Source organism: Macaca thibetana, chromosome 10 (genome assembly GCF_024542745.1).
Source record: "Macaca thibetana thibetana isolate TM-01 chromosome 10, ASM2454274v1, whole genome shotgun sequence".
NCBI classification, from domain to species: domain Eukaryota; kingdom Metazoa; phylum Chordata; class Mammalia; order Primates; family Cercopithecidae; genus Macaca; species Macaca thibetana.
Genome location: NC_065587.1, coordinates 94,599,824 through 94,622,030, shown reverse-complemented (window position 1 = coordinate 94,622,030; position 22,207 = coordinate 94,599,824). Strand labels below are relative to the sequence as shown.

At 49.3% G+C, this 22,207-nt stretch overlaps 1 protein-coding gene across 3 annotated transcripts in view; it reads left to right on the top strand.

Moving 5' to 3' along the window:
• LOC126929834 (uncharacterized) overlaps nucleotides 1-21,793 on the top strand; it is a 794,775-nt gene extending 772,982 nt beyond the window's left edge. The window contains exons 2-3 of one of the 3 annotated variants that reach the window (XM_050746501.1): nucleotides 17,481-20,867; nucleotides 21,497-21,793. In XM_050746501.1, the coding sequence (XP_050602458.1) occupies nucleotides 20,659-20,867; nucleotides 21,497-21,716 (429 nt within the window). In that variant the 5' untranslated portion in view covers nucleotides 17,481-20,658 and the 3' untranslated portion in view covers nucleotides 21,717-21,793. Of the gene's footprint in view, nucleotides 1-17,294; nucleotides 20,868-21,496 lie in introns of those variants that run through there. The other 2 variants (XM_050746499.1, XM_050746500.1) reach the window with 2 other exon arrangements.
• Nucleotides 21,794-22,207: the final 414 nt, after the last annotated feature.

The window sequence follows — 22,207 nt, the reverse complement described above, 5'->3', positions numbered from 1 at the left end:
AATTGTAATCCCAAATGTTGGAAGTGGGGCCTGGTGGGAGATTATATAATCATGGATGGGAGGGCTGGGGTGGAAGGAAAAAAGGGTGGGTAAGGTGGGGAAAAGTAGGCTGGCTGTAGGGTGGTGCGAGGGTGGTGGGTGGGTAGGAAGGGGAAGGAGCCTGCTGCGGAGGCAGAGGCTGATGGGAAAGCTCTACCAGGGCAGTGCACCTGTGGTTTTTCAGCTTTAGCCCCCATGGCTGCTCTCCTGGGCTGGGCTGGTGTTGAGTGCCTGTAGCTTCTCCATACTGACGGTGGGAATTGTTGGTAGGTCTATGGATCTGGGGTCTAGAGGATGGTGGCCTCCTGCATGACAACTCAAAGCCCTTATTTTCCTTCTGCACTGCCATATTACAGGATTTCCAGGAGGCTCTGCCTCTGCAGCCAGTTTCTGTCTGGAAGCAGTAGGGGATGGAGGTGTGTTGCGGGGCAGATCCTTCACCATCTTATGGTGCTAAACAGCACCATCTTCTTGATGCAAATGTCCTGATAGTGCGTTCTCATGAGATCTGGTTTTATAACAGGGTGTGGCACCTGTATCCTCTCTCAGGCATGCTCCTACTCCTGCCGTATGAAACATTTAATGGCTGCTTTCCTTCTGGTATGATTGGGAGGCTTCCTGAGTCCTCCCAGAAGCAGAAGCCACTATGCTTTCTTTACAGCCTGCAGAACCATGAGCCAACTGAACCCCTTTTCATTACGATCACACAGAAAATAAGTACTGCCAAGTGAATCTATGAAATATCTTCAATGACTTTTCCCCCATCGTCTTGGCGAGTAGCACTGGAATTCTTTCTAACGCAAACATCTGCAGCCTTCTTGAAGTTTCCCCTGAAATGGAACTTCTTTTCTTCTACATTGCCACGCTGCAACAAAGAAAGCTGAACAGGTTAAGAAGTGGGTAACAGCCAGAGGTTGGAGAGTTTGGAGAGCTTGAAAGAAGACAGGAAGATGAGGGAAAATTGGGACCATTGTAGATACCTGTTTATCTACATAATAGCACACCTATTGGTGGGTCTATGACTCTGGTGTCTGGAGGATGGTGGTGTCCTGCGTGGGGGCTCCAAGCCCATGTTTTCCTTCTGTATTGCACTAGTAGAGGTTTTCCAAGAGGCTCTGCCTCTGCCTCAGGCTTCTGCTTGCAAACAGCGGGGGGTGGATATGGGGTGGTGGGTGGATCCTTCACCAGTAGTTAAGCACCATCTTCTTGATGCTGATCTCCTGATAGTGGGTTCTCATGAGATCTAGTGGTATAACAGGATATAACACTTCTTTCCTCTCTCTATCTTGCTTCTACTCCTACCATATGAAATATTTCTTTGCTCCTTGGTCTTCTGATATGATTGGGAGGCTTCCTGAGTCCTCCTAGAAGCAGAAACAGTTATGCTTTCTTTAGAGCCTGAAGAACTGTGAGTCAATTAAACCTCTTTTCCTCATGTACATACAGAACATTAATGCTGCGAAGTGAACCTATGAAATGGCTTCTAGACCTTTCCCCAATCTATTGGTTATTTGCACTGGGCCTTTTTTAATGCAAATATTGGAGACCTTCTAGATGTTTCTCCCTGATAATGGACTTTTCTTCTTTTACCACATTGCCAGCCTGCGACAAAGATGGCTGACAATGTAGAAGCGGTTCCGAATTGGGTATTAGCCAGAGCTTAGAGAGTCTGGAGAGCTTGGCAGAAGACAGGAAGATGAGGGAAAGTTTGGATCACTGCAGAGACTTGTTCAATAGTTGTGATTAAAAGACTGAGAGAAGGATGCACAGTGAAGGCCAGGCTTAGAAGATCTCAGATGAAAAAGAGGAACTTACCGGGAACAGGAGCCAAGGTTTTTTTGTTTTGCCTTAGCAAAGTAATTGGCCACAAAGTGACCCTGCCTGGGAGATCTGTGAAACTTTGAACTTGAGGGTGATGTATCTGGTGGAATGATCTTCTAAGCAGCAAAGCTCAAGAGTTGTCCTGCCTACATTGAACAGCCCATGCTCTTATGTGTGATCAAAGAAATGACCATAAGTTGGAAATTATATTTAAATGAGAAGCAGAGCTTAAACTTTTGGAAAATTTGCCAACTGGACAAGTGGTCCAAAAGAAAAGCTGATTTTCAGGGGGAAAATCAAGAGGGCTTCACATATTTGCATAAAAAGGGACCCAGTGCTAATAATTCAAGACAATGGGAAAAAGGCCTTGAAGGCATTTCAAAGCTCTTTGAAGCAGCCCTTGCTGTCATTGGCCCTGGGGCTTAGGTGAAAAGCATGTTTTCCTGGGCCAGCCCCATGGCCCCACTGCTGTGTGCAGCCTCAGGACACTGCTGCCTGCATCCCTGCAGCTCCAGCTCCAGCCATGGCTGAAAGATGCACAGGTACAGCTTGGGTCACTGCTTCAGGGGTGCAAGCTCCAAGCCTTGGCGGCTTCCACATAGTGTTAAGCCAGCAGGTGCACAGAGCACAACACTAGAGGCTTCAGAGCCTTCGTCTACACTACAGAGGATATATCAGAAAGCCTGGGTGTCCAGCGAGAAGCTTTTCCAAGAGGCAGAGCCTCATGGTAAACCTCTACTTGGGCAGAACAGAAAGAGAGTATAGATAGGGTTGGAGTCAACACAGAGGGAGGCACCATTTTCTAGACCCCAGTTGCATACACCCACCAACTGCTTGCACCCTTAGTGTTGAAAAGCTACAGGCGTTCAACACCAGCCCAGCCCATGAGGGAAGCTATAGGGAAAAGATTCTGCGGTGGCACCACTGCAGAGCTGCCCAAGACCTTGGGATCCCAGCCATCACACCACCATGTGCTCTGGATGTGGACATAGATTCTGAAAAGATGATTTGGAACTGTAGTATGGAATGACTGGCCTGCTGGGTTTTTGACTTGCATGGGGTCTGTAAGTTCCATTTTTGTTTTGTCCTTCTTTCTGGCAAATTTCTTCTTTCTCGCTTGGAATGCTTACCCAATCCCTGTACAATCATTGTACCTTGGAAGTAATTAACTTGCTTTGTATTTCAGAGGCTCAGGGGCAGAAGGGACTGCAGCCTTGTCTCAGAAGAGACTTTGGGCTTTGGACATTTGAGTAAATGCTGGAATGAGTTAAGACTTTGGGGAACTGTAGAGAAGGCATCGTTGTATTATGCAGTATGAGAAGAACATGAGACTGGGGGGCAAGGGGAGAATAATATGATTTGGCTCTGTGTCCCTACCAAAACTCATGTGGAATTGTAACGGGGAATGTTAAATGTGGGGCTCAGTAGAAGGTGATTTAATCATGATGGACACTGTGGGTGGCAGATCCTTCACAAATGGTTAAATTCTATCTCCTTAATGCAGTCTGTGTGATATTTATGATAAATGAATGCGGTCCTGCTGGGCTTTGGACTCGCCTTGGGCCCGTGTCCCAGTTGTGTTATTTTTCTGGGAAAATCTTCCCTTTGGATTGAGAAAGCTTACTCAGTGCCTGCACTATCATTGTAACCTGAAAGAAGGGACTTCTCTTTCACATTCAGGGACTTCTAGGCAGGAAGGATTGCAGCCTTGTCTTGGATGAGACTTGAACTTATTACATTTAAGTTACTGCTGGATTGATTTAAGACTTTGAGAAACTTTTGAAAATGCATGTTTGTATTTTTCTCTGTGAGAAGGTCATGAGATTTGGGGGTGCAGGGTCAGAATTACATGGTTTGGCTGTGTTTCCCTAAAATATTCATGGAGAAGTGTATTCCTGAATGTTGGAGGTGCGGCCTGGTGGGAGGTGATTTAATCATAAACAGGTTAGTAGCGGTGGAAGGAAAAACCAGTGGGTAGGGTGGGGAGGAGTAGGCTGGCAGTAGGGTGGTGAGAGGGTGGTGGGTAGCAGAAAGAGGGAGGAGCCTGCTGCAGAGGCAGAGTCACATGGGAAACCTCTACTAGGGCAGTGCACCTGCGGTTTTGCAGGCTTTAGCCCCATGGCTGCTTTCATGGGCTTTGCTGCTGTTGAGTGCCTGTAGCTTTTCCATACTGAGAGTGCAAGCTTTTGGTGGGTCTAGGAATCTGTGGTCTAGAGGACAGTAACCTGCGTGGACCATCCAAGCACAAATATATATATTTGTATTATATACATATATATTTGTATTATATACATATATATTTATATTATATACATATATATTTGTATTTTTATATATATATATATATATATATATTTTCTTTTTCCACTGCCCTAGTAGAGGCTTTCCAAGAGGCTCTGCCTCTGCCTCAGGCTTTTGTTTGGAATCAGTGAGGGGTGGGGGTGGTAGGGGCAGATCTTTCACCAATGGTTAAGCCACATCTTCTTGATGCTGACCTTATGATAAGGAGTTCTCGGGAAATCTGGTTGTATCACAGGGTGTGGCACCTTTTTCCTCTCTCTGTCTTGTTCCCACTTCTGCCATATACAACATCCCACTGTAGCTTGGTCTTCTGGTATGACTGGGAGGCTTCCTGTGTCCTCCCAGAAGTGGGAGCCTCTATGATTTATTTAAAGCTTGCAGAATCATGAGCCAGTTCAACCTCTTTTCTTTCTGAGTATACAGAAAATTATTCCTGGGAAGTGGAGCTATGAAATGCCTTCAAGTCCTTTTCCCTGTTGTCTTGGCAATCAGCACTCAGCATCTTTTCAGGCAAATATCTGAAGCCTGCATTAATTTTTCCCCTGAAATGGATTTTTCTTGTTTTACCACATTGCCAGGCTGCAACAAACATAGCTGAAAATGTAGAAGCAGGTTGAGAAGTGTGTAACGGCCAGAGGTTGGAGAGTTTGGAGGTCTTTGAAGAAGACAGGAAGATGTGGAAAAGTTTGGACCAATGTAGAGACTTGTTAAATAGTTATACTTAAAAAGGTGACAGAAGGATGGACAGTGATGGGCAGGCTTAGAAGGTCTCACATGAAAATGAGGAGCTTGCTGGGACCAGGAGCCAAGGTTACTTTTGTTTTGCCTTAGCAAAGGACATCAGTGCACGATGCCCCTAACCTGGAGAGCTGTGAAACTTTGAACTTGAGGGTGATAATTTAGAGTGTATCTGGTGGAATGAACTTTTAGACAGCAAAGCTCAAGAGGTGTCCTGTCTGTGTCGACCAGCCTGTGGTCTTATATGTGACCCAAGAAATGACGTAAAAGTGAAACTTATATTTAAATGAGAATGAGAGCTTAAAAGTTTGGAAAATTTGCAGGCTGGCCAAGTGGTCAAAAAGAAAAACTGATTATCAGTGGGAAAGTTCAAGAAGGCTTCAGAAATTTGCATAAAATGGAATTCAGTGCTAATAGCCAAAACAATGTTAAAAAGGCCTTGAAGGCATTTCAGAGACTTTTGCAGCAGCCCTTGCTCTCAGGTCACAGGCCATGAGGCCTGGGAGAAAAGAATGGTTTCTTTCTCCAGCTCCATGGCCCCGCAGCTGTGTCCATCCTCAGGACACTGCTGCCTGCATCCCTGCAGCTCCAGCTCCAGCTCCAGCCATGACTGAAAGATGCACAGGTACAGATTGGGTCACTGCTTCAGAGGGTACAAGCTGCAAGCCTTGGTGGCTTCCATATTGTGTTAAGCCAGCAGGTGCACAGAGCACAAGACTGGAGGCTGGAGATCCTTCATCTAGACTCCAGAGTATGTATGGAAAAACCTGGGTGTCCGGGTTGAAACTTTTCCAAGAGGAAGAGCCTCATGGGAATTCTTTACTAGGGCAATACAGAAGGAATATACAGGGTTGTTACCCCCACACAGGGAGGCACCATTCTGCAAACACCAGATCCATAGACTCACTAACAGCTTGCACCCTCAGTGTGGAAAAGCTACAGGTACTCAACACCAGCCCAGCCCATGAGAGCAACTGTGGGGGTTAGACCCTGCAAAGCCACAGGTGCAGACCCGCCCAAGTACTTGGGAGCCCAGGCCTCACACCCTTGTGCTCTGGATGTGGGATCTGGATTCACAAAAGATGATTTGGAGCTGTTGGGTTCTATGACTGGTCTGCTGAGTTTTTGACTTGCATGCAGTCTGTAAGTCCTATCTGTGTTTTGTGCTTCTTTCTGGCAAATTTCTTCCTTTTGGCTGGGAATGCTTACCCAATACCTGTACAAACATTGTACCTTGGAATTAGTTAGCTTGCTTTGTATTCCCGAGGCTCAGGGCCGGAAGAGACAGCAGCCTTGTCTCAGAATAGACTTTGGGCTTTGGACATTTTGGTAAATTCTGGAATGAGTTAAGATATTGGGCAACTGTAGAGAAGGCATCATTGTATTTTGCAGTGTGGGAAGTACATGAGATATGGGGCTTAGGGTCAGAATAATATGATTTGTCTCTGCATCCCTGCCAAACTCATATGCAATTGTAATGGTGAATGTTAAAGTTGGAGCCTAATGGGAGGTGATGGAATCATGGAGAAGAGTGTGCGTTGGAGGCAGGAGTGTGGGGGGAATGAGGTAATTTATTTTGTGGGTGGGGGTGAAAGATGAGGGTGGGGGTTGGATCCTTCACAAATGGTTAAACATTATCTCCTTAATGCTATGCACATGATACTGAGTTCTGTTGATGATTTTGGAGCTGTGAGATACAGTGAATACTGTTCTGCTGGGTTTTGGATGTACATTGGGCCTATGGGCCCATTTGTGTTATTTTTCTGGGAAATTCCTTCCCTTTGGAATGAGAAATCTTACCCAGTTCCCGTACCATCATTGTACCATGAAAGAAAAGAACTCCATTTTAAATTCAGGGACTCATCCGCAGAAGGGACTGTAGCCTCGTCTCAGGTGAGACTTTGAGATTTTTATATTTAGAATGACTTGAGACTTTTGGAAACTTTTGAAAAGTCATGATTGCATTTTGCTCTGTGATAAGGACTTGAGGTTCTGGGATGTCAGTGTCAGAATGATAGTTTGGCTGTGTGTCCCTATGAATCTCATGTGGAATTGTAATCCCTAATGTTGTAGCAGGTGTCTTCATTATGGGTAGGAGGTTGGTGATGGTGGAAAGTAAAAGGGATGGGTAGAATTGGGAGGAGTCGGTTGGCAGTATGGTAGAGGGAAGGTGGGGAGTAGTAGGAAGGGGGAGTAGACTGCTGCAGAGGCAAAGCCTCATGGAAAACCTCTAGTAGGGCAGTGCACCTGTGGCTTTCCAGGGTTTAGCCCCGGCAGCTGTTCTCATGGGCTGGGCTGATGTTGAGTGCCTATAGCTTTTCCACACTGAGGATGTGAGCTGTTGGTGCGTCTGTGATTCTAGGGTCTGGAGGTTGGTGGCCATCTGCATGGGGGCTCCAAGCCCATATTTTCCTTCCACACTTCCCTAGAAGAGGTTTTCCAAGAGGCTCTGTCTCTGCAGCAGGCTTCTGTCTGGAAACAGTGGGAGTTGGGGGTGGGAGTGAATCTTTCACCAATGGTTAAGCACCATCTTGATGCTGTCCTTGTGATAGTGAGTTCTCATGAGATCTGCTTGCATAATGGGGCATGGCAGCTCTTTTTTCTCTCTATCTTGCTCCTACTCCTGCCACAAGAATCATCTCATTGCCCCATGACAATCTCGTATGATCGGGAGGCTTCCTGAGTCCTCTCAGATGCAGAAGCCACTATGCTTCCTTACAGCCTACAGAATCATGAGCCAAGTCAACCTCTTTTCTTTATGATTATAGAGAAAATCAGTAGTGCAAAGTTGAACCATTAAATGTCTTCAAGGCCTTCTCTATTGTCTTGGCAATCAGCACACAGCTTCTTTTCATTCAAGTATCTGAAGCCTTCTTGAATTTTCCCCCCTGAAAATGGACTTGTCTTCCTTTACCACGTTGCCAGGCTGCAGCAAAGACAGCTGATAATGTAGAAGCAGTTTCAGAAGAGGGTAGCAGACAGAGGTCGGGAGAGTTTGGAGGGCTTTGAAGACAGGAAGATGAGGGAAGTTTGGATCTTTGTAAAGAATTGTTAAATACTTGTGATCAGAAGGCTCACAGGAAAATAGACAGTAAAGATCAGACTTACAAGGTGTCAGATGAAAATGAAAAATTTGCTGGGAGCAGGAGCCAAGGTTCCTTTTGTTTTGATGTAGCAAAGAACATGGCTCCACAAAAAGAAAAGCTGATTTTCAGTGGAAAACTGAGGAAGGCTTCAGAAATTTGCATAAAAAGGAGCCCAGTGATAAGAGCCAAGACAATGCGGAAAAGGCCTTGAAGGCATTTCAGAGATCTTTGCAGTAGCCCATGCTGTCACAGGACCTGGAGCCTAGGAGAGGAGAATGATTTCCTGAGCTAGTTCCCTGACCTCCCGACCCCCATCTATGAGAAGCCTGAGAACACTGCTGCCTGCAATCCCTGCAGCTCCAGCTCCAGCTCTGGCCATGGCTGAAAGATGTACAAGTACAGCTTGGGTCACTGCTTCAGAGGGTGCAGGCTAGAAGCATTGGTATTTTCCTCATAGTGTTAAGCCACTGGGTGGATGGAGCATGAGAGTAGAGCCTCTCTGGAGATTTTGGAAGATGTATGGAAATGCCTAGGTGTCCAGGCAAAAGCATCTCAGAAAGGCAGAGCCTCATAAGAAAGCTCTACTAGGGCAATGCAGAAGGAAAATTTGGACTTGGAACCCCCACACTGGAGGCCACCATCATGCAGACCCCAGATTGGCAGACCACCCTGACAACTTGTATCCTCAGTGGGGAAAAGTTACAGGCACTCAACAGCAGCCCAGCCCATGATGGCAGCTGTGGGGCATAAACCCTGCAATGCCACAGGTGCACAGCTGCACAAGGCCTTGGGAACCCAGCCCTCACACCGCTGTGCTCTGCATGTGGGACAAGGTTTTTAAAAGGGTGATTTTGGAGCTGTGGAATTGAATGACTGGCCTTCTCAGTTTGGAGTTTCATGGGGCCCGTAAGCCCTATCTGTGTTTTGTTTTTTTCTGGCAAAATTCTTCCTTCTGGCTGGGAATGGTTACCCAATGCCTATACAAGCCTTGTACCTTGGAAGTAGTTAACTTGCTTTATATTACAGAGGCTCATGGCCTAAGGGACTGTAACCTCGTGTCAGATGAGATTTTAAGCTTTCAACAATTTTATAAATTCTTTAATGATAGAAGATTTTAGGGGGCTGTAGGGAAGGCATCATATTTTGCAATGTGAGAAGGACACGAGATTTGAGGAGCCAGGGACAGAATACTACCATTTAGCTCTGTGTCCCTACCAAAACTCATGTGGAATTGTAATCAGAATGTTAAAGGTGGGGCCTGGTAGAAGGTGATTTAATCGTGGTGGAGAGTGGGGGTTGGAAGGTTGGGGGGTAGGAAGAATGGGGGAATTGTGGTTGGGTTGAGGGGTGAAAATTGGGAGTGGGGGGGCAGATCCTTCACAAATGGTTAAACATCATCTCCTTATTGCTGTGCTTGTGACAGTGAATTCTCTTCATGATTTTAGAGCTCTGAGATTGAATGAATAGTGGCCTCCTGGGTTTTGGACTTGTTTTGCACCTGTGGTCCGATTTGTGTTATTTTCCTGGGAAATTTCTTCCCTTTGGATTGAAAAAGCTTACCCAATGCCTATACCATTATTGTACCTTGAAAGAAAGGAACATCCTTTTAAATTCAGGGACTCATAGGTAAAAGGGACTGTAGACTTATCTCAGATGAGATGTTGAATTTTTTTACGTTTGAGTTAATGTTGGAATGCGTTAAGACTTTTGGAAACTTTTGAAAAGGCATGAATATATTTTGCTTTGTGAGAAGGATGTGAAACTGCAGGGTATCGGGGTCTGAATAATATGATTTGGCTGTGTTTCTTTACCAGAACTCATGTGAATTGTAATCCTTAATTTTGGAGATGTGGCCTGGCGGGAGGTGATTTAATCATGGATGGGAGAGGTGCAGGAGTTGGAGGAAAAGTGGGGGGGCAGGGAGGGTGGGGAGTAGGTTGTTTGTAGGGTGGTGAGAGGGTGGTGGGTAGTAGGAAGGGGGAGTAGTCTGCTGTAGAGGCAGAGGCTCATGGAAAGCCTCTACTAGGGCAGTGCCCCTGTGGCTTTGCAGGGTGTAGCCCCATGGCTGCTCTCATGGGCTGGGCTAGTGTTGAATGCCTGTAGCTTTTCCAACTGAGAGTGCAAGCTGTTGGTGGGTCTCTGAATCTGCAGTCTGGAGGATGGTGGCCTCCTGTGCTGGGGTTCCAAGCCCGTCTTTTCCTTCTGCCCTGCTCTAGTAGAGGTTCTCCAAGAGGCTCTGCCTCTGCAGGAGGCTTCTGCCTGGAAACAGTGGGTGGTGGTGTGGGTGGAAACTTCACCAATGGTTAGTCTTCTTGATGCTGATCTCCTGATAGTGAGTTCTCATGAGATCTGGTTGTATAAAAGGGTATGGCACCTCTTTCCTCTCTCTGTCCTCCTCCTACTCCTGCCATATGGAACATCTCATTGTCGCCTGCCTTTCTGGTATGATTGGGAGGCTTCCTGAGTCCTCCCAGAAGCAGAAGCCACTATGCTACCTTTACAGCCTGCTGAACCATGAGCCAATTAAACCTTTTTAAAAATAATTTTACAGAAAATTTGTACTGCAGAGTGGATCTGTGAAATGCCCTGTAGGTTGTTTTCCTCTTTCTTTTACTATTATAATTTGACTTCTTTTATATGTATATATCTGAAGTCTTCTTGAATTTTCCCCCTGAAAATGGACTTTTCTTCTTTTACCACATTGCCAGGCTGTGACAAAGATAGCTGAAAATGTAGAAGGAGGTTCAGAGGTGAGTAACTACCAGACACTGCACAGTTTGGAGGGCTGGGAAGAAGACAGAAAGATGAGGGAAAGTTCGGACTATTGTAGACACATGTTAAACAGTTATAATGAAAAGGGTGACCATAGAGACTTGTTAAATAGTTGAAATTCAAAGGGTGACTGGAGGATGGACAAGGGAAGGCCAGGCTTAGAAGGTCTCAGATGAAAATGAGCAACTTACTGGGAACAGGAGCCAAGGTTACTTCTGTTTTGCCTTAGCAAAGAACTTGGCGGGATAGTGCCTCTGCCCTGGAGACCTGTGAAACTTTGAACTTGAGGGTGATGATTTAGGGTATGTCTGGTGAAATGAAATTTTAGGCACCAAATCTCAAGACGTGTCCTGTCTGTATCGCACAGCCTGTGGTCTTCTGTGTGACTGAATACATGCCCTGAAATCGAAACATTTTTTAAATGAGAAGCAGAGTTTTAAAGTTTGGAAAATTTGCAGCCTGGCCAAGGGGTTAAAAAGAAAAGCTGATTTTCAGTGGGAAAATTCAAGAAGGCTTCAGAAATCTGCATAAAATGGAGCCAAGTGCTGATAGCGAAGGCAATGTTAAAAAGGCCTTGAAGACATTTCAGAGAGCTTTGCAGCAGAGCTTGCTCTCACAGACCCTGAGTTCTAGGACGGAAGAATGCTTTCCTGGGTCAGTCCCATGGTCACACGGTTGTATCCATCCTCAGGGCACTGCTGCCTGCATCCTTGCAGCTCCAGCTCCAACTCCAGCCATGGCTGAAAGATGCACAGGTACAGCTTGGGTCACTGCTCAGGGGTGCAGGCTCCAAGCCTTGATGGCTTCCACATAGTGTTAAGCCAGCAGGTGCACAGGGCACAAAACTAGAGGCTTGGGAGGCTTCTAATAGACTCCAGAGTATGTACGGAAAAACTTGGGTGTCCAGGCAGAAGCTTTTCCAAGAGGCAGAGCCTCATGGGAAACCTTTACTAGGGCAGTACAGAAGGAACATAGAGGGTTGGAGCCCCCACAACCCCACTTCCCCACACTAATTAACATCAATGAAAACATTCCTACCCTATTAAACCCAATCAAGTGCCTCACAACTGGCAGCCTATATGCACCACTTTCCAGACCCCAGATTCATAGACCCACCAACTGCTTGCACCCTCAGTGTGGAAAAGCCACAGGCACTCGACACCAGCCCCACCCATGAGGGCAGCCGTAGGAGACAGACCCTGCACAGCCACAGATGCTGAGCTGCCCAAGGCCTTGGGAGCCCAGCCATCACACCCCTGTGCACTAGATGTGGGATGTAAATTCAGAAAAGATGATTTGGAGCTGTAGGATTCAATGACTGGCCTGCTGGGTTTTTGACTTGCATGGGGTCTGTAAGTCCCATCTGTGTTTTGTGCTTCTTTCTGGCAATTGTTTTTCCTTTTGCCTGGGAATGCTTCCCCAGTGCCTGTACAATCATTATACCTTGGAAGTTGTCAACTTGCTTTGTATTTCAGAAACTCAGAGGCAGAAGGGACTGCAGCCTTGTCTCGGATGAGACTTTGGGCTTTGGACATTTCAGTAAATGCTGGAATGAGTTAAGACTTTAGGGGACTGTAGAGCAGGCATCACTGTATTTTGCAGTGAGACAAGGATATGAGATTTGAGGGGACCCGGGTCAGAATAATAGGATTCGGCCCTGTGTCTCTACCAATACTCTTGTGGAACTGTAATGGGGAATGTTAAAGAGGGGCCTGGTGGGAGGTGATATAATCATGGAGAAGAGTGGGGGGTGGAGGTAGGGGCATGGAGAGAATGGGGGAGGTTATTTTGTGGGCGTGAAAGACAAGGATGGGCGGCGGATTCTTCACAAATGGTTAAACGCTATCTCCTTAATGCTGTCTGCATGATAGTGAGTTCTCTTGGTGATTATTGAACTTAAAGATTGAGTGCATAGTGTCCTGCCGATTTTTGTTTTTGTTTTTGTTTTTTCTTGGAGACAGAGTCTCGCTCTGTCGCCCAGGCTGGAGTGCAGTGGCCGGATCTGAGCTCACTGCAAGCTCCGCCTCCCAGGTTTATGCCAGTCCCCTTCCTCAGCCTCCCGAGTAGCTGGGGCTACAGGCGCCCGCCACCTCGCCCGGCTACCGTTTTGTATTTTTTAGTAGAGACGGGGTTTCACCGTGTTAGCCAGGACCTGCTGGGTTTTGCACTCACATTTGTGTTATTTTTCTGGGGAATTTCTTCCCTTTGGATTGTGAAACCTTACCCAATGCCCGTCCCATCATCGTACCTTGAAAGAAAAGAAATCCCTTTTAAATTCAGGGACTCATAGCCAGAAGGGACTGTAGCCTTGTCTCAGATGACACTTGGACATGTTTGCATTTGGAATGAGTTAAGACTTTTGGAAACTTTAGAAAAGGTATGATTGTGTTTTGCTCTGTGATAATGACATGAGGTTCTGGGGTATGAGGGTCAGAATTATATGGGATGGCTGTGTGTCCCTATGACACTAATGTGGAATTGTAATCCTGAAAGTTGGAGGTGGGGCCAGGTGGGAGGTGATTTAATCTTGGACGAGAAGGGATTGGGGTGGAAGGAAAGGAGGGGTAGGGTGGGGAGGAGTAGGTCGTGAGTAGGGTGGTGGGAAGGTGGAGGGCAATAGGAAGGGGGAGAAACCTGCTGCAGAGGCAGAGGCTCATGGAAAACCTCTACTAGGGCGGTGCACCTGTGGCTTTGCAGGCTTCAGCCCCCATGGCTGCTCTCATGGGTTGGGCTGGTGTGGAGTGCCTGTACCTTTTCCATTACTGAGGGTGTGAGCTGTTGGTGGCTTGTGAATCTGGGTTCTGGAGGATGATGGCCTCCTGTGTGGGGGCTCCAAGCCTCTATTTTCCTTCTGCACTGCCATAGTGGAAGTTTCCTAAGAGGCTCTGCCTGTGCAGGAGGCTTCTGACTGGAAACAGTGGGCGGTGGTGTGGGTGGTTCCTTCACCAATGGTTAACCTTCTTGATGCTGATCTCCTGATGTGAGTTCTCATGAGATCTGGTTGTATAACAGGATGTGGCACTTCCTTTCTCTCTCCATCTTGCTCCTACCTTGACATATGAAACATCTCATTGCCGCTTGCCTTCTGGTGTGGTTAGAAGGGGCCTGATCAGTGTGGGCCTGCTCAGTGGCGCTAGTCAGTTGGGACTTGGTCAGTGAGGCGTACTTAGTGGGGGTGTGGTCAGCAGGGGTCTGCTTAGAGTGGGTCTCAGGGGTTCTAGGAGTGGGGGTCTTGGTGAGTGGGGACCTACTGGCAGACAAATGTTTGGTGTCTGGTCAGTGCAAACCTGGGCTGCGGGGTTTGGTCAGTGGAGACCTGGTCAGCTGGGGCTTAGTGGTGGCTTTGTCAGTGTGATCTGGGTCACTGGTGACCAGGCCAAGGGGTGCTATTCAGTGGAGGCCTGGTCACATGGGACTTAGACAGCAGAGGCTCTTGTCAGTGGGTCCCTGGTCAGGGCAGCCTGGTCAGTGGAACCTAATCATTCGGGTCCTGGTCAGAGAGGTCTTGATCAGTGGTGACTTTTGTAGCCTCGGTCTACGGGGTGACCTGGTCAGCGGGGATCTGAGCAGTGCGTGTCTGTTCAGCGGGGCCTACTCACTGGGTTCCTGGTCAGAGACATCTGGTCACCTCAGGCCTGGTTAGTAGGGGCCTGGTCACTGGCAGCCTAATCCCTGGAGGCCTGGTCAGTGGACCTTCATCTATGGGGCCAGGCAAAGGGGTCATGATCTGTGGAACCTGATCAGTGAGGCCTTGTGTGTAAGGACCTGGTCAGTGAGCCCTTGTCAGTGAGGCCTGGTCAGTAAGGTCCTGGTCAGTGAGCCCTTGTCATTGAGGCTTGGTCAGTAAGGTCCTGGTGAGTGAGGCCTGGTGATTATGGGCCTGGCAGCGGCAGATTGGTTTATGGGAGCTGGTCATGGGGGTCTATTCAGGGAGGGGGTGGTCAGGGAGGAGCTGATGTGTGGGATCTGGTCAGCAGGGACCTGGTAAATGGGGGCTGCTGAGCACGGCTGGGAGAGGTCAGAGGAAATGCACGTTATCAAAGGACCTGTGTACAGCTGGGATGGCCCAGTGGTGTCCAATGGCCCAGTGAAAATGGAAAAAGCAGGTGTTTAGATGGACCTGGGAGATCTTGCTCAGAGATTCTGACAGGACAAAGGTAAAGGAAGGGCCAGAGTGGCCGGAGAGATGGTCGCAGTCTATGGGCTGCACAGGATGGATGGAGGAAGCCAGGGAACAGGCAGGGTGGGCAGGTGGGGTGCAGGGAGAGGCAGGTGCATGCTGGGGGTCAGACCCTGTGAGGACTGTGGGGGGTCAGGTGGGGTGGGCTCCAGATGCACCCTCAGTGCACTGGGTAGGTCTCGGGCCAGGCTTCCTGGACCCCACCCGGGTGATGTGGTCACTCGCTGGGGGACTGCTGTGAGGCGTGGTCACCCACCCTGGGCAACACTGTCCCATCTCAGGACTGGATTTTCTCAGATCCTGCAGAGGGTACAGCATCCAGCCCAAGAGTGGAAGCCCCATGGTGCAGCCTGAGCTCTCCTTGGGCCTGGAGCAGCCCCTGCCAGCCCTGCACTCCCTGGTCTCCCAGGTCCCACTTTTCCAGTGTCAGCCGGCAGGGAGGAGGTGCCCTCCCTTCCCTATGTGTTTCCTGGGCTGACATTTGTGGCGCATTGGGACAGGGATGGTACTTCCCTCAGGCCCATTTAGGGAGGGGCCTGGCTCCCAGTCTGGCACAGGTCCTCAGCTCTGCCTTGGTTGCCTTAGAATGAGATGGGTCAGTCCGCACCCTGAAGGTAAAGGTAAGAGGCTGTCCTTGCTGTGTGCTAGGCTGGTCTAGGAATGGAGGATTTAACAGGTCCTCCCAGTGTCAGGCCTGGGCAGCACTCTCCTGTCTCAGGACTCAGAAAGTCCAGTCTGGAGATGGGATTGTTCTGCCCAGGATGGGTGACCAGGGCCTGTCAACAGTCCCCCAGGGAGTGACCACATCACCCAGGTGGGGTCCAGGAAGCCTGTCCTGAGACCTGCCCAGTGCACTGAGCGTGAACCTGGAGCCCACCCCACCTGATGCCCCCACACAGCCCTCGAAGGGTCTGACCTGCCAGCATGCACCTGCCTCTCCCTGCACCCCAGCTGTCCACCCTGCCTGTTCCCGGACTTCCTCCATCCTCTCCAGCAGGATGCGATGGGCAGAGGGACAGCCTATGTGCACATTTCGTGGCAAGTAGGAGTGACACATCATCCCTGGAAGGGGCCATGTTTCCTGCCAAAGTCAACCCCAGAACTCTGTCTCTGAGGTGTTTTTACCAAACCCAAAACCCACAACTGCGGTTGTGGCTCAAGGGTCAGCACCTGCTAGTGCCAGGACACTACTTGGAGGCTGAGGCAAGACCATACCCCATGCTGTCTGTGGCCTGAGGACAGGGTGTCTTGGGGCCATAAGGCCAAGCCACCAATGGCCATTGGGTCATAGGGCCTGAGTCCCAGTGTTTGCCTTTCCCTGGCTCCTTCTGGTTCAGTCCCATCAGGGCCATGGAGCCCAAGACCCAAAGATTCCCTCCAGGAATCCTGGTGGCTCGGCTTACTTTATCGTGTTTCATCTGAGAGCAAAAATGTCAGATCAGATGCACAGAAAAATGGCTCAAAGTGTTTAATGACTAGAGGAAATCTAGGAGCAGCAAGAAGGTAATGTGAAGACGGGAGGACCTCCATGACCGGTGTCTGCAGAGCCAGGGATACAGGCACCAAGTGCTGTGGCCTGGTACCACCTGCCTTTCTAGGGTGGATGGCACACTGTCCTTTGAAGAAGGACAGAAGGCCTGGTCAACGGCTTTTCTACCTGGCCCTGTAGGCATCACATTGCTGGAAGAGAATCTCATGCCAGAGCTTGGACCACGCCCTGCTCAGGGGTTAGGGGTTGTCTCTTGGTGACCTAAATGAAAAACTAGTTCCAGATCAGAGTTCCTGATGCTGAGCAATCATCCACTCTTTGAATCATGGGAGGGCAGGCCTGGTACTAGGTAGACCTAACCTCTTTGAGGAACCACAGATCCCAAGGCTGGAAACCTCCAGAATCCTCCAGCCCCTGATCCTCCCCTGGGACCCCTGTGTCCTGTCTCACTGAGCAGTCTTCCATGTGTAGATGTCTTGGCTGCCCTACAAGGGAGTCCCCTTTCAGGAGTGGGAACAGGTATGGTCACTGCTGCTGGATGTCTAGAAAGTAGAAACCAAGAACCTAGGGAAATACCAGGCACAGCCTTTCCATTGTCATCCAGAGCAGGACAAACAGGCCAGCTGGTGTCAGGAGCCCAGGTCTCCAGCTGGAGGGAACGTCAACCCTACAGTGGGAGCAGGGGCCCATCGCATATACTAGGAACAGATGGTAACGTAGGCATTGCAGGTAAGCCGGGCTTGGTACCCCTCCCTGGCTTCCGAGAGAAGCCAAACAAGGAGCTTTCTGCAGAATGAAACCTCTTTTCCATCCAGAAGCACTGCTGACTGTTCGGTGGTTGCCGTTGTGGCAGTGAGCTTTTTGTCCATTCTGAATGTGGGACTGGTTTCTCCTCTTGACCCTGCCCTACAGACCATAAAGGAGAACAGCGAGAGGCCCCCAGCAAACATCCGCAGATGGCCCTGGACATCAGCCACATTCTGAGAAACATGTCATGTTCTGGGAGGGCTAAGGCATCAAGTAAAGTCTATGGGGCTGGAGGATCCCAGGGCAGGTAGAGCAATCCAGGGCCGTGGGGGCTTCTGTGGGAATCAGAGGTCCCATGGTAGAGGCAGGGGTTCTACAGGAGGAGTCACAGAGCCGCCAAGGGCTCTCCTGGCCCAGGGAGCAGTCAACACCATGGACTGAACACCCGCTGGGCTCCAAGCCCTGGGCCAGGCTGGGGCATGTGGGGCTAGGAGGCAGCTCAGAGTGGGAGGCAGGGAGAGAAGTGTGCCCAGAAGGCACCCATTTCTGGATGTAATGTGGTCCTGAGATTCTGGCTGGGAAGTCTTTCCAGGGTTTCTTACGTGTTATGGAACTGCTTCTTCTCCCCAGCCTCACCCTGCAGGCATCTCAGTAAGTATATTGCCACCATCTTGGAGCTGCATAGTGTAACGGCACCAGCAGATCTGCCTGTGCACAGACTTCCTGTACTACCCAGTCCTGAGGAGAGATGCTTCTTCAGGGCTTGCGACCTGGAGCACAACTTTACACACCATCATCCTGGAGCAGCACTGCACCCTCACTAGCCAGGGTGTTGATGACTTCCTCAAGGCCAAGGCCACGTTCAAGATTTTTGACTTCAGTGATTCATTTGTGCTGAGCAAGTTGGGCTTCTCGGGGATCTTAATTCAGGAGGTAGAATGCAGCTTGAGATCAAGTGTCTGATCAAAGAATTTGAACTTGATCTGGAGGGCTCTGGGGAGCCATGGAAAGTGCTGGATACATGAGGGACTGTCAGATATGTTTTAGAGATGATTGTGGAAGGCTGCCTGGAAGGGATGAACAAGAGCCAGGAGACCAGGGAGGGAGCTTGTGGGGAGGTCTGGAGATGGCAAGGGAGGGATCCTGCTTGGATCAAAGGTCTTCAGGGACTGTCTCAGGTGCTCTCAGAGCTAGTGTGCTCAGAAGTCTTGTCTCCAGGATGAAAATGGGAAGGAGTTGTCAAACAAGGAAATATAAATGGAGGCTGGCATGTTTATGAGTGCCACTCGTGGTCCCGGTGTGGGAACTACTGTGGGAACAGGAGTCTCTCCATCCAGGGTCATGGTGGATGGACCCTACATCTCTCCATGCTGCCTTTCCTTTCCCTGCCATTCTCCTGAGGGCCTCAGTACATGGGCACTGTCCAACCTCTGGTGCTGAAGCAACCAAGAAGCCCAAGACTGGGTGGCTGCCACTTAGGATATGACAGCACAGCCAGTGGCCTCCACTGCATCCTGTACAACCTCAGAAGATACCCAGACACTGAGAGTGCTGCCACCACGTGGTGCAAGAGTTCTGAGGGATCGCAATCCTGAAGACAATGAATGGAGGGTGCAGGGCTTCATGGCCTGTTCCCCAGCCCCTCTCATTGGCTCTGCTCCAGGTGGTGAAGGGGCATAACGTTTCTGCCAGTTCTGCCATGATTGCCTAGCAGAAAAAGGAGCAGAGTCCAGAAGCAGAGCCCGGTATCCAGCCTGCCTAACAAGGGAGAATTTGTAGACTTTGTGGACAGAGAGAGCTGGGAGTCCATACCTTCACCCACTAACTTGCTGAGACACTGGTAAAATCAGTTTTCTTTTCTTAACTACGTTTCTGTCATCTGTAAATTGAGGGGAATTTCTTCTACCTCATGAGGCTGCTTGGAGAATTAGTGACAGTGCGTGCAGAGCAGGTGCCACCCAGCAGGCATTTGGTGTCCAGACCACTCCTCTTCCCCCTTGATTTTCTGCCTCAATGTGCATTTTGTTCTTAAGACATTCACTCCCCTTAATTTTGCTCTTCCCTCTGATTCCTGCCTTATCGTCTATCCCATGGAGTCACCAGGATCTAAGTGGACAACATTCATGTGTGCATGTATGTGTACATACATATGCACTGTGTTGGTGTTAGAGTGTGGTGTGTGAAGGTATGTGTGTGTGTGTGTGTTGGAATCAGTGACTCACTGAAACTCCCCACACCAGGCTGTGTTCCTGCTCATTGTTGGAGGTGCTGTCAGGGGCCCTGCCCTCAACCCCAGGTCTGACCCTTGCAGTGCAGGCAGGACATTCTGGAGGAATCATGACCTTGGAAGGGTCCCTGAGGTTTGACTGGTGGGTATCAGTGGATAAATACCCCAGCTCCCTTGCTCTGGGTGAGATGACTCTGAGGCGCGTGTTCTATGCTGTCTCTCGGAGGTACCTGGCAGGGCTGAGTCCTGGCTGCCACAGTGGAAACTTTCTTGATGAAGGTCCCGTTAACTGCTGCATTCCTTTCCTGTCTCTGTTCCCCACGGCTCTACCGGTGTTTCCTGAGATTCGCTCCCTAAGGAAGGAATGGCAGTCGAATTACTGTCGTAGAGTTTTTATGAAAAAGGAACATGAGAGGGAAAGTCGCTTGCCCAGAGTCACCCAGCTGAACACTGGTGGAGTTCAACTTTGACCATGGGTTGTCTGGCCCCAATGTGGTTGCTTGCTCCTCACCCATGAGATTCCTCCCTTATCAGCGTCAAAAGAATGTATGCAGGACCTCAAAAGTGGGATCTCTGATGCCTATGCCATAGAAAGCCCAGGCTCATGGGTGTTGCCCGTGCACTCACTCTTACCTCATTAAGAGTAGTGAAGAAAAACATGCTCAGTGCTGACCGTGTGACTGGGGGTGTTGTTTTAGACACTGTCTGCTTACTTCAATTCATTTAATTTTCACAATACCCTTGTTTTTACTTCTAGTTGTTAGATGGAAAAACTGGGGCAAAGAGCAATACGGAGAGTTGCGAAAATTCATTCCACTGGTCCAGGTTTGAACCAAGCAGTCTGCACCTGGAGTCCTGGTTTGTAACTATGGCACCCTGGCTTCTCACACATCTCCTCATGGAGTTTCACCTTGTTTCAGGCATGGCACTGAGCAGCTTCTTTTAAGAACATAATTTGTAATTATGTAGATTACTAATTCTACTTCAAAATGCCACACAGCTTTGGTGCGATGAAATGAAACAATTGGTAAGTCTGAGCATTGAGAACAAGCATTCTGTTTTCCACTCCTGACTCCATTCCAACAGCTGGGACAGTGTTTCCTCTGTGCCTGTAGAAACCTCAGCTCCTGTGCCGAGGAGCCTGGTCCCTCTGGGGAATGTGGCAGTCAGGTGCTGGCAGGGACCTTGAAGCGACTGAAGGGTCATTAAGAAAAAGCTGTCTACAAAGGTTTGGGCAGGGCCAAGGGAACAAGGTGGTATGGCACAGGGCCCTGGTGTTAGCATCTTGTGGGTGCTGTCACCACCCTCCATTTTGATGGGGCCACGGAGAAGCTGTTCCAGGAACTCGGAAAATCTGCAGCTGAGAGTGGAGGCCAGAGGAGGTATCACTCCGTGTGCCCTTCAACGGTCTCCGGATACCGCCACTGACCACGCTACAATCTCCTTATTAGACTGGAGAGGCTGCAGGTAGGGGTTCTAAGCCTCCTCTTGTGGCTCACCTCCAACAGTGAGTCAGCACCGGCTCCCGTAACCCCACAGCCCAGGATTCACTTAGCCCCTCTATCCTGCATGGTCCCCTTTCCTGCTGGGAAGCAGATACCCACATGAGCAGCAGAATCCTGTTTCTCCCTGCAGGCCCCTCTGCTCCATATGAGTGGAGTTTTGTGGGTCTCCTCCCTTGGTTTTGGATGATGACATGCTTTCCCCTTCCACAGCAGTTGTGTCTGTGGACCTTACCCTAGGTTTTCCCCTGGTCGGGCATTTCTCAGGTTTCTGCTCAAAAGTCACCTTTTGGAGGGGTCTCCACCTGCCACTGTGTTTGGAACAGCTCCTTCCGTTTCTTTCTAGCTCATCTCACTCTGGTAATGTCTTTCATTACCACCAGCATCTGACCTGGTCTTATGACCCATTAGCTTCCTGTGTCAGACATGAGCACCAGGATGGCAGGGACCTCATCTGTCCTGTTCCTCCTGTGACCTGGGTCCCAGCACCATGTCTGGTAGAGTGTAGATGCTCAAGGGAAGTTTACTTTGTAGAACTGTCTACCTGGGAGATGTTACTGTTAGTCTAACCTGTACCATGTTGTAAACCTCCAGCCATGTTGCAGACCCTGGTCAGAGTGAAACGTTCCATGGGAACTCGGGCCATGAGAAACATCCTTCCTGTCTGCCTTACTGCAGAAACATCCGTATCACATCGTCCCGGGCAAAGGCTCCACAGTCTGTCTGCAGGAACATCCCTGCCATACCCTGCTGGGCAACAAGCTCTACCACCCGGACCCCGCCGTCCCAGTCCCAAGATTACCCCAGCCTGTGAGCGGCAGTTGTGCCAGCACTAAGCTGGTTTAATCCTCCCCAGGGTTTTGCTGGCAATAAAGAAGTTGCTGTTGAAGCTGCCAACTGTCTCTCTGTCTTTCTTTACCCCTCGCCTTGCCTTCAAAACCTAACAATAACTATACCTCTTCCTTTTACCAAGGAGGATATGGGACTCAAGAAGAGTAAGTGATTTACCGAGAATTCCACAGCCAGTAAGTCACAGAGCCTGAACTTGAACTCAGTTCAGCTGAATCCAGAACTCCTGTCTTCCTGAGAGTCCAGGGAAGGGAAAGGTGGAACTGCAGCCTGTGGATGCCCACACACTTGTCCTAGGAGACCACAGGCGGCCTCCTGGGAATTGTGTCCTCATGGGCACAAAAGAACTGCTCACCTGTGCTGCATCAGCTAACTGTCCCCATTGTCCCAAATTGTTATTTATTTTCAAAGTTTTGTTTTAATAATTAAATTTCTCACAGCTCAGTGTTGGAAACA